The 18,183-nt window shown below is 40.3% G+C and overlaps 1 protein-coding gene across 2 annotated transcripts; it reads right to left on the reverse strand.

Moving 5' to 3' along the window:
* Positions 1-13,020: 13,020 nt before the first annotated feature.
* On the reverse strand, positions 13,021-17,905 carry ZNF281 (zinc finger protein 281). 2 transcript variants are annotated; one of them, XM_048313235.1, is made up of 2 exons: positions 16,998-17,905; positions 13,021-16,913 (listed from the first exon to the last, which is right to left on the reverse strand). In XM_048313235.1, exons 1-2 carry the CDS (start codon positions 17,832-17,834, stop codon positions 15,201-15,203), a joined length of 2,550 nt encoding a protein of 849 aa, XP_048169192.1. In that variant the 5' UTR covers positions 17,835-17,905; the 3' UTR covers positions 13,021-15,200. The 2 variants fall into 2 exon arrangements, with proteins under 2 accessions (XP_048169192.1, XP_048169191.1); XM_048313234.1 differs by having other exon boundaries at positions 13,021-17,905.
* Between the last annotated feature and the right edge of the window lie 278 nt (positions 17,906-18,183).

Genomic DNA, 18,183 nt, shown 5'->3' on the forward strand with positions numbered 1-18,183 from the left:
GCCCTCAAACAGCAAAATTAAGATAAAACTAGAGCCTTGTTTCCATTAAGCAACATTAAACACTCCTACTTCCTCCCCTTTTAGCCAAATGCCTCATGCTAATAGATCTCATTGCTAAAACCAAGGGCAGAGCAGCTGGCCAAAATAATAACTTGAGAAACATACACCCTTCTTGGATGTCCCTTACACAAGCGTATACATAGCTGTGATCCCAGCCACCCACTCCAGTTTCTATAAATAAGAAAGAAGAATATGTCTATTAATACCTTGTATAAAGCATACGTCATTCAATCAATACTTTTATCAATGGACAATCCCACAAGGTGCAGAAATTTCAAAATTTCTACATGGCACAACTGTTTTACTTGCAAACTCTTCCTTACACTAAGTACCAAATCTACTTTGCTCAGAATAGTTAAGACCTTGGGTCAAGGAGACAGTGGCATTAGCACTCAACAGAAAATGTGCTTCTCTACACTAAAATAGCCACTTAAGCAAGAATGTGGAAATGATTTATCTTGCAATGTTTGAAGTTGGATCTTCACCTCAGCTATGTCATGACTGCACAATCAGTCAGAGGAAGACTGTTACACTTTCATACAAAGAAAAGGATATTCAACTCTTCACTATGAGTATCTTACAAGTAATATTACCTTTCAGAAAATAAGAAAAAGCATAAATATTAGCTACTGGAAGCATTCACATTTATAACATTGGACTCAGAGACCTTCAGTGTTCTAGTCCTCACATATAAATCTGTGTTTAGTAGTAGAAAGGTAATGCAATTTCACTGAAAGTTGTTTGTTTTAAATAAAGCTGTATTTGTAATCCTAAATATTGCAGTGCTATATTAGCGTAAGATGATAAAAAAAAATCAAACTGAAAACTTCAAAAAGCTTATTGATATAGTATTGTAAACAAAATCTGATTTTGAGGCAAGAATACAGCCAGGTAAGTTTGATTTGGGATGCAGTGATACTGTTTATGCATTTGTTACACTTCAGGAGCTAAAAAACGTACAGGCACTTTTAAAAGTCAAAAACCATAGAAGGCTTTCCAGCAATGGACACCCAATAATGCTTATGCATTCAACTAATTTCCAGCATCATGTTGCAGGATCCCCACTGCAACAAATGGTGGGGGTCCCGCTGCTGCATCAGACCCCACAGAACAACCAGTCTTCTAGAGATACAAGTCCAACCAGATTATAAAATTATGCAGCTGAGAGATTGATTTATTTTTAATCAATGCATTTTTCAGAGACCTGATTACCTTCAGAAATCCCCCTTTTTCAAGAAATCAATTAAACTGCTAAGTAGTTGTCCTAACTACGGACATAAATGCTTCTGCTGAAATTCAGAAAGCTGCTGATATGTGGAGAATCCAGCTCCACAATACATTTTGACTCTATAACTTTTACCAGTGTAGTGTCTAAATAAAACTCAATGATTGAAGAATTAGGAAGTTCCTGTTTCTCACACTTAGAAACATTCTCTGAGCAAGAAGACTGGATTCATTCAAAGAAGCAATTGAGGAATTAATGAATTTTAGCCAAAAGTCAGTTGATTTTCTTCTTCTCTTGACCTGTCAAAGCTGTGCATGTCCTCAGAAACAATGAAATTCAGATGGTCTTTGATCGTCCAATAAGTCAAGGTTTCAGTCATTAATCAGAAAAGCAGCAGCACAGTAATTAAGCCAGCAGAATCCTCGCCATATTCCAAACTGTACACACAGAAGGCTGGGTACCATCATTCTGCACTTGAATGGCAGCATTTCTGAGAACTCACACTATTCTTAAATAATATAAATATGGAAAGAGAGGTCTATACATTATAAATGAAGACGACACAGGATTTCTTCTTGTCAGAAGTGAAAAATCTGTGCATACATCAAGCAGCAAACTCAACTTTCAAAAGGTCAACTGCAAAAGCAGCTCTCTGTTGTTTCTTCCCTTTTATATGAATTTAGCAAAGACAGTGTAATCAGTTAGAAATAGCAGGCATTATAACTGAAATAATTCTTTCCTAGCATACTGTACACAATTACATGTGTTTATGTCACTTACAGTGATGTCATATATAAATTGAATTATTCATGTTTATGTTTTGGAGGGAGTATCTAAACCCATAAATAGTGCTTTTAAAGTGAGTACATCAGAGAAAGCACTAACAGCATGACACGCAGGGAGATGAATACATGGGCCAGAGGCAACGCCGTTCTGAAGGCACAGGAAAATATGCCAGCAGACTTGACCTCCTGACCTGAAGTTCTAGATAGAGTATAACAAAAGAACAGGAACAATTAGCAATTAAACTAATGGAAAAACATGTTGATGATCAATTTAAATCAAGTTTGTCACAGAAAAACACCAACTCTGTCCTATTCAGTGCCCCCTGCACACTTGCACAAGGGTAAGTATTTTTGTGAGCTGCAAAAAATTGGATGAAATGTATTATCTACACGAAAAATAAGCTGCCCTTGTGTGTGTGTGTGGTTTTGGGGGGTTTATTTTTGGGTTTTGCGTTTTTTTGCTGGAGAGAGCAAGCAGCCAAGGACTGCAGAAGGCAAACTGACTTCTTTCAGTAACAATGCCACCTTAGAGCATTCAAAATGCAGCCCCAGAACACAAGACCACTAACTGTGCAAAAGCCTAAATCCCTCACACTGTTACTCCTTTCATCACAAAAAAGGTGGAATCAAAAATACCATTTGCTACCAAGTTTACTTACAATACCCTTACACTCTGCACTAGTCGGTAAGACAGTGCTTATGACAGACTGGAAAGTGTACATTCGATTGTATGTGACGTGCTGCTTTAGCTTATGACAAACTTTAAAATAAAACCATAACATCTTTCTTGTGGTCAATCTGCAATATGTGAAGGCGATTCCCATTTAGCTCAAAATAGATAACTCCTCAACTTAAGCTAATTTGGTTCAACTCAGAATAACTGTGAAAGTTTTATTTAAATGGTTTAAAAAGTACATTTTAAGTGCAATTGATGTCATCTTCTTTATTCAGTGAGAAAAGACTGTACAAGCATTTAATTCATTATCTGGGCAGTTACAATTACACTTCCCAAAACTATTGCTCAGTATTCCCTGCAGTTGGAGAGTGGTTCTTTTAAGCAACACTACCAATTTAACATGTAAACCAAAACTAATTTCTGGCTGCAGGTACTACTGGAAGAAGATGGCATCTTTCCTAAATATACTCAATAAAGCTCCAATTATTTTTTTAAATGATGGAAGATTTGGTATTAATTTACACAGAGATGTTTAGAAAAATTAAATGTTTACTACAATGAAATATCCTTCTAAAATTCTCCACTGAAAATTTAAAAAAAGGGGTTTGGAAGGGCAACAGAATGAGTAAGTCACATCCTTCTGGAGCTTTCATATATGTAACCATACAACTTGTTTATACTGCAGTTCATTCAATTAAATAGCCTTCAAAAGGAGTAGATGTCTGATGGATTATTGCATTACAACTGGGTAATTTGCAGGACCAGCTCCTCTCTAGGAATATGGAACCTGCAGCCACAGATAAACTACCTATTCTATCTGGTAACATTACTTGCCCAAGGCAATGCAATTCCTGATGCTTCACTGGGAGCTGTAAAAAGTTCTGTCCATCTCCATTGCCTTTAATATTATTTCAACTGATCTACTCTAATTAACAGTATATAGTTTGCCTTCTAAAACTTTACTCCAAAACCTTTCAAGATCTTGTTGTCAGTAGCTTGTGATTGCAAAGCTGATCACATTTTCATTAACCACATTTGACACTGTCAGATGCTTTCTGTGCACACATGTACATGAAAATAAATATATACATTAGTTATTCAGAAAGCCCCGCTCAATTGCAAGAAGAATGCTAACAAAAAATACATTGTCTTAATTATCAATAAATAAATAATTTTTTAAAAAATTTTTAAAAATGCAATCTCTGGTACTCCCAAAGATGACTGAGTTTCAATAGGAATGTATCCATTGTGTCACAGGGGTACACTGCTATGTATTTTCAAGAAAATCTACCTAAATTCATCCACATGATATAAATTTCTGAAAAACTGTAGTTGGCCCTATTCTTCCTGCTAGAATACGTGCCTCCTGCCTGCCAAGAGGGGTAAAACCAAACTATTCATGTAAAGGCCAGTTACAACAGCTCTTTATCCCAAGAGCAGCAAGACATTCACATGGCAAGTAAATATCAATCCTCTGCATCTCATGCAAAGAAATAAAATCTAGGCACAGACAAAGGGAAATAACACATAAGGACAAGGAGTCTGGAGAACCTGGAACAGGAGGGAAGAACAGAACATGTAGCAGGATGCAGAAACTGGTCAGGCAAGGAATGCAGGAGCAGAAATAAGATTAGGACTGAAGGAGGGTACACACAGGATGATGGAAATAGCAAAGCAGGAGCTAAGAGAGAGGCAAAGACTTGTAGAACAGGGAGATCTGAATGAGACAACTGCTGTTTGCTTACTGAGTTAAGTGCAGGAAGAGAAGTAGGACTGGAACAAGGTAGAAGGTACAAGGGTCAAGGCCAAGATAATGAGAGTCCATCCTCTTGAGTTACTGCTTCCTAGTCCACCCAGAAGAGCAATATTACCAAACACACCCTTACTGAGATATCAGCATGTGCCCATGAAAACAACTCAAAAGGTGTGTTCTCCCCTGGTCCTGGTTCCACGGAGGGTGAAACCAGTTACTATCATCAGCTGCTCTCTAGCTCCAATGTCAGTGGTGCTTCTCATCCAAGGGCTTCATCCACTCACTGAACCAGAGGATGATCACCAACAGAAAGTCCACCTTGGGGCATTTTGGCTGTTTACTCACTGCTATCTTAGAAAAACGAAACACAAAAAGGAAAAATATATACAGAAAAACTGCAGAAGAAAATCAAGATTACGTGAAGCCATAAATCTGTCCTGAGGCTAGTTAAGTATTTTCTGAAAATCCCTCTAAGGTCAGTAATGACCCACATGAATAAAGGGCTATCTTCCCACATTATTAGAGCAAGAAGTTTCATAAAAATCAATAATCACAGCATTCAGCAAAAATATGGCTTTCCATGTCAAGAACGATAATATCCTCTAACACTTTAGAGGAACACTAGTCCAGTACCTACCCTTTAAAAAATATAACATCTTTCTTTTGCAGCATCTCAGAGAATCAGGGATTTTCACTGAAGTTTTTACTGCATTTACATTATGCATATTTGACAAATACACCCAAGTGTACACTGAGTATGCACAAAGAGGGTTTTAAAAGCATGAAAACACATATCTGTAAGCATAAACCAACGAAGACTTACTGTTTATAGAAGCCAGAAAAGTTGAGGATGGAAATATTGAGTTAGTCCAAACAACACCCTCTGATAAAACCCAAGGTCTGTGATGAAATCAAGTCTAACAAACAAAAGAAGTGTAGAGCAAAGAAAGGCCTACTGCAAGTATGTAAAAAAAATTCTGACCTCTGTTAAAAGCCATTACTTAAAACTAGATCTACAGCAGATGTGTGAAAATTATGAAACTTCTCATTATAACTGACAACCATCAGCACATGGAAGCTCAGGATTCACTGCAGCACCATTTAGCATTGCTGCCCTGATCCCGAGGAACAGCCAGACTAGACCCACCCAGGACGACCCAAATTACATCGCCATAATATCCAGCTTTGATTAAGCTTCAAAAAACATCTAGAATATAAAACTTATGTTCCTGCTGTCATCCATTCACTACATACATTTTAATCCCCATCCTTTTTAATCATTTTTTGCTTTCTGTTTAAAAAGGAGGGGGAAAAAAGCTGTCTCACCCTGTCAAGACAATCTTTTGCAACAACCAAGCCCGTGACCAGAACAACAGCTGACAGCAATGCCTGAAAGAGCCTAATGCTGTTACAACTTATCAACAGACTGATAAGATAATGCTCTGTGCCTGCCTTTCTCCAGAAGAAAGATTTCAAGTCAAAGTCTGAACCAAAACCAGAAGCTGCATTCTCCCTGCTTTGCTCTGCATGAGCTCTGAACAAGAGCAGCTTCAAGTCAGGCCATTTCAGCTAACTTTGGGGAGAAGAGGGAAAAAGCAAATACCATCTCCCAAATCAGGTAAATTAGTGTCAGTTAGATGTTTCCTTTTTGTAACCTTCTACAGCTAACAAGAAATGAAAGGAGGAAAGTTAGTAAAACAAAGTAACAAATGAACAAAAAAAATTATCTATTGTATATTTTCTATTATATCTTTTATATTGTATTTAATATAAACAGCAAAAATTTTATTTCACAATGCTTTCACTGTCTTTTCTTCTTAATCTTTAACAAAAGTCTAGGGAAGACTTGTCATGGAAAAGGCTTGCAAGTTAATGCAGACTCAAGTATCCAAGCTAGACATCTGAAACACTGAACGTCTTACCAGGAGTCCCAGCAACATCCTGAATTCCCAAGCCCATTTGTTCCATTAAACAATGCACTTTCAGACACACCATTGTACTACTTCCTAGAGACACACACTGTCCCTTCAGCATGGAACCTGTGGTTCCTATTTGGCACAGACCACCAATCAAACAAAACTATAGGGAATCACATAATTATTGATGTTGGAAACGACCTCTTGAGATCATTTTGCCCAAATCTCCTGCTCAAGCCAGGTGAGGTAGAGCAGGCTGTCCTGAATCACATGCAGTTGGGCTTCAAATATCTCCTCAGGTGGACATTCCATGACATTTCTGGCAACTTACTCCTCTGTTTGACAACCCTCCCAGTAAAAGTGTTTTCTTGTGGAAGTCCATGTGTTTTGTGTCCATTACCTCTCGTCCTGCCAGGGGGTACAACTGCCAAGAGTCTGGCTCCCTCATCTCCATTCTTTCTCCTTAGGTATTGGTAGGCAATGATGAGATCCTGCTGAGCCTGGTTTTCTCCAGGCTAAACACTCCCAGCTCTCTCAGCCCCCTCCTATTACCAAAGAGAATCCAGGTGCTTAATCATCCCTGTGGATGAACTCCTTTTTTGCCACAACAGCACATTGCTGTTCTGGTATCAAATTGGTTACGTTCCAGCTTATTATGTAAGCTTTAGGAGTAAGTATTCTCATTTACAGAAAACAACAAGTTAAATATTTCTAGCCAACTATTAACATAGTGTCCCACATTCCTTTTTATTTTTATGTCATATTTAAAGTCACTTCTCACTGTCCACTAGATCCATTTATATGGCATCAGTGTATTGTTTTCCTGAAATAGGTTTTAAAAACTTATGGTATTATATGTTAACTGCTGTTCCACTCTTTTAGTTTACACAACTCTGAAATTACATGTGCATACTCTAAACTTTTATTTACTTTCTTTTTTTCCTTTTGATGAAGCATATTCTCAGAGAGGGACATTCCCAATATACCTGTTCCAGGTACTCACCCAGGCTGTGGCCTTATGGGAATATCATTCATCATCATTGAGTAAACAAGCTTGTCTTCAAAAAAACATGTCATTTTAGTCCTTGGCTAAAAATAAATAAAATCATTATCTGATCATAGAGAAGCAGTTCTATAGATATAACTTCTTACAAAAGGAACAAATCTCCATTCATTACCTTGACTGCACACTTTAGAGTTTGCTCTGCTACACAGGCCTCTCCTCTACAAGAGGCAGCACAATTCAGATCAACACTGCTGAAGCCTTGAGAAAAGTCCTAAAGTAGCAAGTAGTGCCATTATTTAAGAATGACAGATGGTTCTCTGTGGTTAAAGAAAATTGCTGAGCACTGCAATTCACAAGCCTCTGCTGAAGTTGGATAGAGCAACGGTGTCTCCCCGTTAGGGAACAACCACATTTGTGTCCTTTCTGCAAAATGCTTTGCTTTTTTACATGGGCCACCAAGAAATTCAAGCCCTGCTAGATTCCAACACAGTGCATTGCAAGCCTGCAATGTACCACAAAAGTGGGTGTAAAATGAATGACAGGAAGATTTGTGATTTTTCTAGATACAAAACTGTAAGCAGTACAAGTAACAATTTTGAATGCCTTGCTGCTCTGTATCCCACAATCAAAACAGGCTATTAGAAAGTACCTTAAGAAACCAGAAGGCCGTTTACCAATCATACGGCCAGTCAAGTAGACTTTCCTTCTTTTCCCAACTCCTTGCAACAAATTGTTCCTGCAGCAGTGTCTATATTGAGAAAGAAGTCAGTGTTATTTCTAGATTTTGCAAACTGACAAGTTACAACACATTTTCTAGTCTTTTGATTTTGTTCACTGATGGGAGAAGGGGGATCCTCTGTTTTATTTGTGTCCTTTCTGGCGGAGAAATAATAAAAAAAAGAACAGCTCTGAGAAGCTTGTGTCAGCTTCATTGTCAAGACAAAGGTCACTGCATTCCTATTCATGATGACCTACAACTGTACCCATTTAAAGACTTCATTATGCTATATTAGAGGGACCTCTTTCTCAGAGATTTTAATTTAGCTTCATTGTGAGAAGAACAAAACGTGTAAGCATCAGAATATTGTGTTAAAAATTATAAAAACTAATTATTTCAGCAGTGTTATTCCCTTTGCCATCCACTCTTAAGATAACATGTGTGAAGTACAATTTCCACAACCACATAAAACAAAATATGAAAATACTTTTACTCTAAAGTGTCTCTCAACTCCAAAATAAATAATCATATTTAGTATTTCTGCACAAAAATTGCCATCTCTCAAAAAATCCAAGTTCCAAGAACACAATATGAGTAATTAGTTTAACTCCGATGTCCCCAGACTAATATTAAATTACTATTAAATGACTGGAAAGAAGTTTTAATTAAGAAAGCTTGGGAAGTACATTTTTAAATCACCTACACATTTCATACAGACTTAACTCTACACTAAGATTACCAAGTGTAAATGTTTAATTATAAGGTTTGATGGACCAATTACATGAACATCATATAATTTGACCTACCCTTCACAAATTCTTTAGCTAAACAGGTTAAGTAGTTTTAAATGTCACATCTCCATTGATTACTGCTGAATAACCCCTGGGGTTATTCAACCCTCTGGCCAAATCTGAGCTAGCAGACTTTTGGCACAAATCTCTGCATTTCAGTTTCACAAGGTGAAGCAATACTTGGAAATAGCAGGCCTTCAAAAACCCCTCAGTGCTGTAAGAAGCAGAGCTCACTGCACTGTCTCTCCCACTTCCCAGCCACTGGCCTGAGCCCAGCTGCACAAGGCAGGCCACGTCCTCTCTGCCAAGACTCTGGGAGTGCCTTCTGCCCCTGGAGACAGCATGGGGCCAGGAGCTTCTACGAGTAAATGTGTTACCACCACCCTGACCGAATTCCAAGCAGATAGCTAACACAACATGAATGCCCTCTGCAGCTGAAGAAGTTAATCCTTATTAGTCTCATTTTCCAGTATTACCGAGCAGCTTCTAAGAGAATGTATTTTTCATTCTAAAGATCATTTTGTTTAAGAGGTAAGAAGATCCAGTGACATATTTTACCCACTAGAATTTAAAGCAACTCAGCAAAACATGCGAGATGTTTTATTACACATCTGTATATTTCCTCATTACTGGAAAGCAAATTAAAGTGATTCTAAACCTTGTCACTCATCGAATTGCACATGGATTTCTTTGTAAATTCTACTCTACACAGGTCTCAACCCAGTTTTATTCCCACTCATTTCAGAATATAATACCATCTGAAAACATTCCCATCTGGGAGGTATTGTCCCCCTTCCAGAAAAAAAAAGTATTCAGAATCTTTAAGCAGCCTGACCCATCCTCACCATCTTCAATGTAATTTCTGGCCATATGCCAGCACCCACATACATCATGTCCCAGCCAAGATTCTGACCTATCCAGTGGGAACAGAGTATGTGCACACACAGAAATACACACTGGAAGGAGAAATCTGGGATGAAAAAACAACCAGCCTTTTGGCCTTTGAGATAAAAATCAAAATGAAATCTTTTGCCAACAGCACAAAGTAAAGGTTCCTTCTGAACAAGACACAGGAATATTCTGAATGGTAATAACCTAGTTTTACATAAAGCAGGTTTTAGCATCAAAGGTGGCATATGAGCTACTACAGAATATCTGATGCTTGTTGCAGATCCTGCATAATGACCACTACATGCCTCATTAGCTCACAGAATGTTTTGCTAACTGTAGCACTAAATAAGAGACTATTTAAAATACATTTCAGGTAAGACAGAGTATATTAAAATAATAAAAAAAATACATTCTTAAATTAGTTCTTGATTCTTTCTTCATTTTGAGTCTGGCTATACAATATTTTATCAAATTTCAGGCCAGGTCACCAAGTACACAGACAGCTTTCTAATGTGGCATCATCCCATTACTTAGGAGAACCTTGGGTTTAAGATTACCAAATCCATTATCCAATTAATAAAATCAAAATATTGAAAAGAATCAGTATGAAAACAAAGCAGTACAATATATACAAAAATTTACATTAAAGATTATGAAGCATTGTAAGTTAAAAAAATGCCAGAACTACATCTGTTGATTCCTCAATTCACCCCATCTTGAATGATGAATTTCTTGATGACATGATGAGAGAGAATTTCTTCCAAGCAACACTGCCTTGCTGTTTGCATCCACATCAAGCAGGATGACACTCAGAGCATGAAGCAGGACTCTGCAGGATGAGGCTGCTCAAGAAATAAGTTTCAAACAACATAGATAACAGCATGTATGAGAGTTGTTCATTTGGTAAGCAGGGTATACATCCTGTGCTTCAAATGATGTGCACAGTAGTAAACCTTACTTTCCTAGGTGTTTGTACAAACAAAAACATTGCACAAAAATCCCTTGAGAAGAATATTAAAAGCGAAGACTCTGCAGTTTATATAAGCAGCAAGAAAAGATTCCAGTCTGAGAATATGCAACACATTAGAAAAAAGACTGCCACGTGGACTAACATACCAAATGATTGAAAGGGCCTGATGCATTGTCCTGGAGGGATCATCTCTGGAGATACAGCTACCAAACTTTCAAATCTCTGAACATAAAAGCATTATTCAAAAACTTAATTATCAGATTTCAAAAGCAGTGATTCAGCATAATCAAAAGTCCTAGCTGGGGGAGGATGATTCTGATTTGAAGAAGCATGATGAAAACACCAGTGGAACAAGAAAGTTTTCTTCCTTCATCTAATTTTAGGAAATACGTGAGCAATTTTTGCAGAAGTTTCCCAGAGAAAGACAGTGCACAGAGCATGAGACAGACAGAGACTGGAAAATTACAGCTCAAATGTTTAAAGCTAGTAGTCAGCAGGGGCTGTAAACAGGATCTTTGATTTTAAAGTAACCTGATTCCCTTCAACCACTAGAGCATCGAGCAGCTAACTTACACATTCTCACATGTATCTTCTTGGGTGTTACAAACATTTCCACAGCCACAACAGCAGCTTCACATGAAAAAGACTGATTTCTAGTTGGTGGGGAAAAAAACCAGCAGAAGCGTCACTCAGACAAATACACTGTTATCAAGCATGTAACACTGGGGGTGACAGGGAGGCCAAGCAATTCAAACAACAAAAAACTACTAAGAGAATACATTGAATTCTTCCAGTAGCTTCTCAAGGTCTCCACGAGGCATCAAGCTGCTTTTCTTCATCAGTAGTCCATAAACCTGAAATTGCAAATACCCTTAACACCATTCTGGTTTCACTTTTTTTTCATTCTCCTTTCATTTCAGTTTCTTACTCTAACATTTCTCCCACAAGTCTCTGTCCAATGGAAGTAATTCAGGAACGACAACAAATTTTAGTAGCTCTTCCAGATCATATGCAGGTCAGACATGCACTTTCAGTGGCTTGGGACACAGAGCTGCAATCACAGCTCAAGGCACCATAATGCACTTGGTTCCAGGGCAATAATGTTACGTGAGCTATTCTAAGAGGAAGTGTAAGTTTCTGCACAATTTTCTATCGTAATCTCTATCCATCCTTCTTTACATTCCTGTTAGTGGTAGGAACCAGGTTATCATTCCCCTCCCATAATTCCTTTAAAAACAGTAACAAACTAAACCTTGAAATAAAGTGGAAAATAATTCCGGAGCCATTTTGCTTTCCCTTTTCCTTCTCTCACTGACATATCCCCAATTAAAGCTTTAGTTCATATGGGTTAACTACTACTTACTGTGTAGTTTTCTAATATGTACCAGGTAAAGCCACAACCTGATTTCCATGCAATTTGAACATACCCCTACCTTCATTAAAATAAAGTTTGAACTCCGTATTACAGTAGAAAAAATTTAGTTCTGCTCTATTTAGAAACATGTTTGAATGCTGAGCAAAGAACATATACAATTCCACCAGATTTTCCCATCATACTTTTAAATGATTCCTAGCAATGTTCTGAATATTGGACACTGAGCATATTTACTTTTGGTAAGGTTTTTGTGCTTGTTTTTCAACACGCCAAGGATTTTTCTCACCCATGCCATTGCCTTGATTCAAATTCACATGCAAAGTTGAAGAAAAATACAAACTAAGTAAATCCACAACCTGTCTTCAGATTACCTAAAATGCTTCTAAAGTATTTTGCTGTAGTACTATTTATACAGGACTTCCCTTATAATGCAGGAGTTAACAGGAGGGTGAGGGGGAAATTACAACCAAATAAAACCCCCAAAAAGCAGATAGAGGATTTTCTACAATCTTTACCTTGAATTAAATTCCTGTATTATATATTTGTCATTCTGAACTTCCAACAATTATGAAAAGTCTTTGAAGTTAACAATATGCAATTTAGATATTTTTAACTAAAACCACAGATTTGAAAAGATGAGGCTGTATAAACATTTTAACTCAAGGAAATTTCATAAGTTTTGCCCCCTGGTTTCTAAAATAGCACATTTAGATTATTTGACTCAAAAGGAAACCAAAGAAAACAAACTGAAAGCATTCCAGTAAATTATATTATTCCTTCTCAAAATTTAATCTCCTAATGTTTCCTTAATAGGTTCTCAAAAGCATGACTGGATAATAGAAGTGATACCTTCATGATTTTGTGAATAACGGGTTTTATTAAGTTAAAGCAAACAGCCAGAACAATACATATGCAACTTCTACTACACACAATATAAAGAATGTAAATTATAACCTCTGTAAAACAAAAGAAAAGGTACTAAAAAAGCCAACACAGTGGTTACGGACTATTCCATCCCTGATAACAGGCTGGGTTCTGTGTTTAGAGAACAGTTGTCGTTTGCTTATTTAAACTGAATTACCATGAAATACAGAATCAAGTATAAATAAAAAGTTAATGGAGTTACACAGATTCTAGGAGAACAAATTCTAGATTAGTGAGGGCAAAAAAAAAGTTTACTAGCAAAAGAGATCACGAGTGGGCTCAGGTTTCTATTCATAGTGGTGAGGGACAACAGGAGAAATTACCCAGGATTTTTGTAACAATTCCTTTAATAATACACCACTTTCATAACAGAAGTGTTTTACACTTGCACAATGTTAATAACTTTATTATACATGGAAGCCTGTAATAGGCTGATTACACAATAAGACTGCAAACAACCACTGGTACCTTCCTGACAACAGAAAAGTACGTAAGACTGAAACATCACCAAGAGTACATAAAAAACCATCATCATTAACATCACCAAAATTACATTAAAAAACTAATCAAAAAATACATTTGCAAAAAGTGGTTTAGAGCAGTGCCACTGCGTTTCAGCAGCTTTGAATGGCCACCAGTATTTCTAGCAGGTTTCCATGGCTCCACAGGCATTCATCAGGATTCACATATAATAAATAATGTACCACAAAATATACATAAAGTAAGGCAATAATTCCAAAGAAAAGTTCTGTTGATATTAACAAGCCACTCAAGTTCTACTTTTGTAGTTGATGCCATCACCAGAATCCTTTGATGGAATTGCAGCCTTGGGCCCTAAAAGCCTGCCATGATGAACTGCTGCAAGCCCCTCTCTCTCTAAAGAGCTCCAGTGACACCACTGGGACACTGCTGGGCACAGGGGTTCGTGGTAGCTGATCCTGATGCAGGATAGGGGCCTTACTATGTACAATTGGGAGTAGATTATTTCTTATTGTACATGGAAACCTCGACAGAGTTCTAAAACAGGTGGGTGTTCATTGTTCATCACCTGATGCCATAAGACATCAGAAAGCACATCAAAAGATATGCACTTTGTGGAATGTAAATCTGTTTAAATGCTAACTATTATATTGGGGTGAGAGAATGAGTAGGGGAAAAGGGAAAGAAAAGGGGACAGGGAATGGGGGGGGGAGGGGAGAGGGGGGAAGGGCAGGTAGATGACCAAGATCAAGTCCAGAGGAACCAGGAACACAATAAAATAGAGTGAACCCTTTACACTAAAAGGACAAGAGAGGTGATGGACTCTTTTGAACCATGTGTAACAAATAACATATCCCAAAACCCTATCTGGATTAGGACTGACTGTACTTTCAAGCTGGGGTTTTAATGGCATGAACCAGCTGCACACGTTTTGCTCTCACAGTTTGTGTCAACAGAATCTCTTTACGGAATTACAGTCTTACACACAAGTTCTGGGGACATTACTGTTCAGATTAAAGCTACCGTGCACGGCTCATCGTACAGACCCGAGAATATTTGCTCCACCTGCCTGGAACGAGCGTCACCTGGAAGAACAGGAGTACTTTAAAAACAACAAGATTTAGGTAGCAAAATTCTTTCAGATCAGCTGAGATAAGAGACAGCAATTTGAAATGTCAGAGATCCCTTCCTCAAAAAGCTGAGATATATTTGTCATCATCTGTAAATTGGAAGTTCAATACACTAGCGGTGCATAGAATTCCCATGCTTCATTACACTTTCCTGAGAGTAAAGCAATTAGAATAAACTTTAGTCCTAGGAACAAAGTTAATTTTTTGCATTTTAAATTCTTGCGCTACTCCCTGACAATCTACATAATGTAAATTTGATTGCTAAACATTGTCACTTGAACAAAAACACTATTTTAAAACTATTGATTTTTGATTAAAAACCATAATAAACAGAGCTAAAAAAATCACACTAACAAAATAAACTAAATATGAAAAGTTGCATTGAAAGGGCATGTTACATTATTCTTAAAAGGACCGTGTAGAAACATTCCAATGGCAGTGTTGTCAAAGTAAAACAAATTACATTAAGAAGACCCCACAGCCTGGTCACAGTCAGGACCTTACCTGTAACTCTGGCTGGTTGGGGTTTTTACTCGTGTACTACATGGCTCACTTACATCAGACATCATATTTGTATACCCTGAGAAATCTGACACTGAAGTCCTTACTCTATGGTCCACTTCTCCATTAGAGTTAGTGATAAAAGTCATTGGCACCCTGCTGCCCGACTTGAACTGAGAACCAAACGCTTGTGCAAAGTTCTCGATCTGGTAGGTCGCTCTAGGCTCTATGTCCTTCTGAGGATCTATCTGGCTGGTTAACTCCTGAGATGGGATCTGAAAGCTCGTTGAGGATTCTAAGTTTTTCTGTTCCTTCTGGCCAGTCAGTTTCTGAGATGTTGACTGGTAGTTCGATGAAGTCTCTAAGTTTTTCTGTGGATCGATGAGATCATCCAGCTCTTGAGAAGGCGTCAACTGTTGATGCGAAGCCTCCAAAGCAGACAAATAAAAGCCTGGCTGAGAGCCAAGCAACATCCCAAATGGAGGTTTTGGCAATGCAGTTGGCAATACTGAGGTAACGGATTGGCTGAAGCCACACTCAAGTGGAGATGTAGTGTATATCTGTTTGTCTGGAAACAAAGAGTGGTTATGGAGAGTTGAAGACAAGCTAACAAACTGGAAACTGGGTCCAAAAGCAAAACCAGTGCTGTTGGTTGTTCTTTCAAAGGCTTGTTGGAGGTATTTTGAATATTCTTGCAACATGCTTGCCTTATCATTTGAAACTGTTTGAGAGTTAGGGCTCAAGTTTTCTTCCTGAACCATGTCTGAATGTTCTCCTGAGGTGTGCAAGTCCACACGCTGTTCAGTTATACTGAAAGGATCTTCTTTCTGGCCTTCTGATTTGTGAGAGTACTGGTCCAAAAGGCTCTGTAAGACTTCATCTGGAATACCAGACTTGTCATGGCAAGACTTTATTTCATTATTTAAAGATGCTGAATCAATAAGAGATAAAGGAGCTTCGTTATCCATAACGCTAACACCTGGAGACTGGATGACGGACTGCTGGGAAGTCATGTGTCCAACATTAAGTGAAAAGGCACTGTTACTGCTTGCAGTTTGTAAGTATCTTCTTTTCTTTGAAAACTGCATGGCATCATCGTAATTGCTACTTATTTGACCCGGTTTACCACCTGTACTTTGGAGAAGGCCAATAGTTTCTACACCGGTATTGGCTACTAGGCCTAGAGAGCCACTCTGTTTCCCAGACAGTGGTTTTTGTCCCAAAATATCTGGCAGTGGTGATACAAAATTTATGTAATTTTTGTCTGCCTGTTTTCTGCTCGTTTTTTTCAAGACCAATTTTGGCACCTTTTTCTGAAGTTCTTCTACGCCTGTGCCAACTAGACCACCACTGGAAGACACAATAGGAATATCAACTGCATAACTTGGTATGGCCACATTACTTGTAACTTGAGATTCAGCTATTTTGCTGCTACACTTGTTTCCTTTGTTTTCAGTGGATGTATTTTTTGTTTTACTTTTTCTCCTTGAGGAACTTGTATTTCCCTGAGACAATGCAGCCAAGCTACCCATGCTATTCGAAGATCCAGGCTCCATTCCAGCCCCTGCTTTACCTATGGCTTCACCACATGTTCTTCTGTGCTTTAACAGTCTATCAGTCCTTGAAAAATACTGCTGACAAGTGTCACATTTGTATGGCTTTTCTCCACTATGCGTCCTCTTGTGTCTTTCCATGTGGTACTTCTGGATGAACTTCATACTACACTGGTCACACCCAAAAGGCTTCTCCCTACTGTGGATCTTCTCATGTCTCTGCAGCAAGTACTTCTGGATGAAGCCCATGCTGCACTGGCTGCACTGGAAAGGCCTCTCCCCGGTGTGGATGAGCACGTGCCTGCGCAAGTGATAGGAGCTCCTGAAGGCAGCACTGCAGTGTTCGCAGACGTGAGGTTTCTGGCTGGGGGACGCGACAGCACCTTCCCCATCTCCCACCAGGGGGGGTTTGGATGAAGCACTTGGCTTCCACTTGGCTTTGATTCCCTGAGTTTCTGGCTTTGGCCTCTTTGCCTTCTTGACCTGGGCGTCGTGCTTTGGCTCACCCGTGCTCCCTGGAGCGCCCTCGCCTCTGCCAGTCAGCAGCAGGTCTCGGTGGGGATGCTGGTGCAGGTGGTGAAGAAGGCTGAGGTCCTGGATCACGCTCTGGCCGGTTCCTTCGCTGCTGCCCAGGCCGGGGGGTCTCTCCTCCGCCGCTCCCCCGAAAAGCCCCCCATAGTGGTGATGGTGCTGCGGCGGCTGCTGCTCCTCCTCCTCCTGCTCGCTGGGTTTCTCTTGCTTGATGCTCACCAGGGACTGCAGAAAGCCCCAGGGGCTCCTCTGCGAGGAGGGCGCGGAGGGGAAAGCCCCTGCCGGCTCCTTCTTGAAAGTCATGTCCTGCGGGGGCGGAGGCGCCGGGGGCTCGCCCGCCGCCGTGGAGGAAGCGGCGGCGGCGGCCGGAGGTAACACGCACTGCGGGGGGTGCTGGGCCGCCGCGGGGGGCGCGGCCGCCCGGGCGAAGCTGGTGACCGGGGGCAGGCGGTGGTTGAACATCACCATGCCAGGGGGGAACGTTGGCTCCATGGCCGCCGCCCTCTTGCCGCCGCCGCCGCCGCCGAGGAAGCCGCTGCCGAGTTTCATCCCCCGGGAAGGCGGGCCGGAGAGGAGGCGCGGCCCAGAGGGGCTGCGGGACCCGCCGCCCGCCCGCCGGACCGCGCCGGCTCAGCGGGCGGCTCCCTCGGCGGCCCGGCAGCCGCCGCCCGGGCGCATCGCCGCCTCCCGCCCCGCGCCCGCGGCGGCCCCGGCCCGGCTGCACTTACGGCTCCCGCCGCCGCCGCCAGTTACAAATATCGCCGCGTCCGCTCCACAATGGAATTAGCAGCGCCCGCCCCGCCGCACATGCGCGCCGCGCGGCACGCTGGGAGTCTCGGCCGCACGGGCCGCGGGCGCGCAGGCGCGGCGCGGGGGGCGCGGGGTGGGCGCTGGCCGC

This window comes from Corvus hawaiiensis, chromosome 9 (genome assembly GCF_020740725.1).
Source record: "Corvus hawaiiensis isolate bCorHaw1 chromosome 9, bCorHaw1.pri.cur, whole genome shotgun sequence".
NCBI lineage: Eukaryota > Metazoa > Chordata > Aves > Passeriformes > Corvidae > Corvus > Corvus hawaiiensis.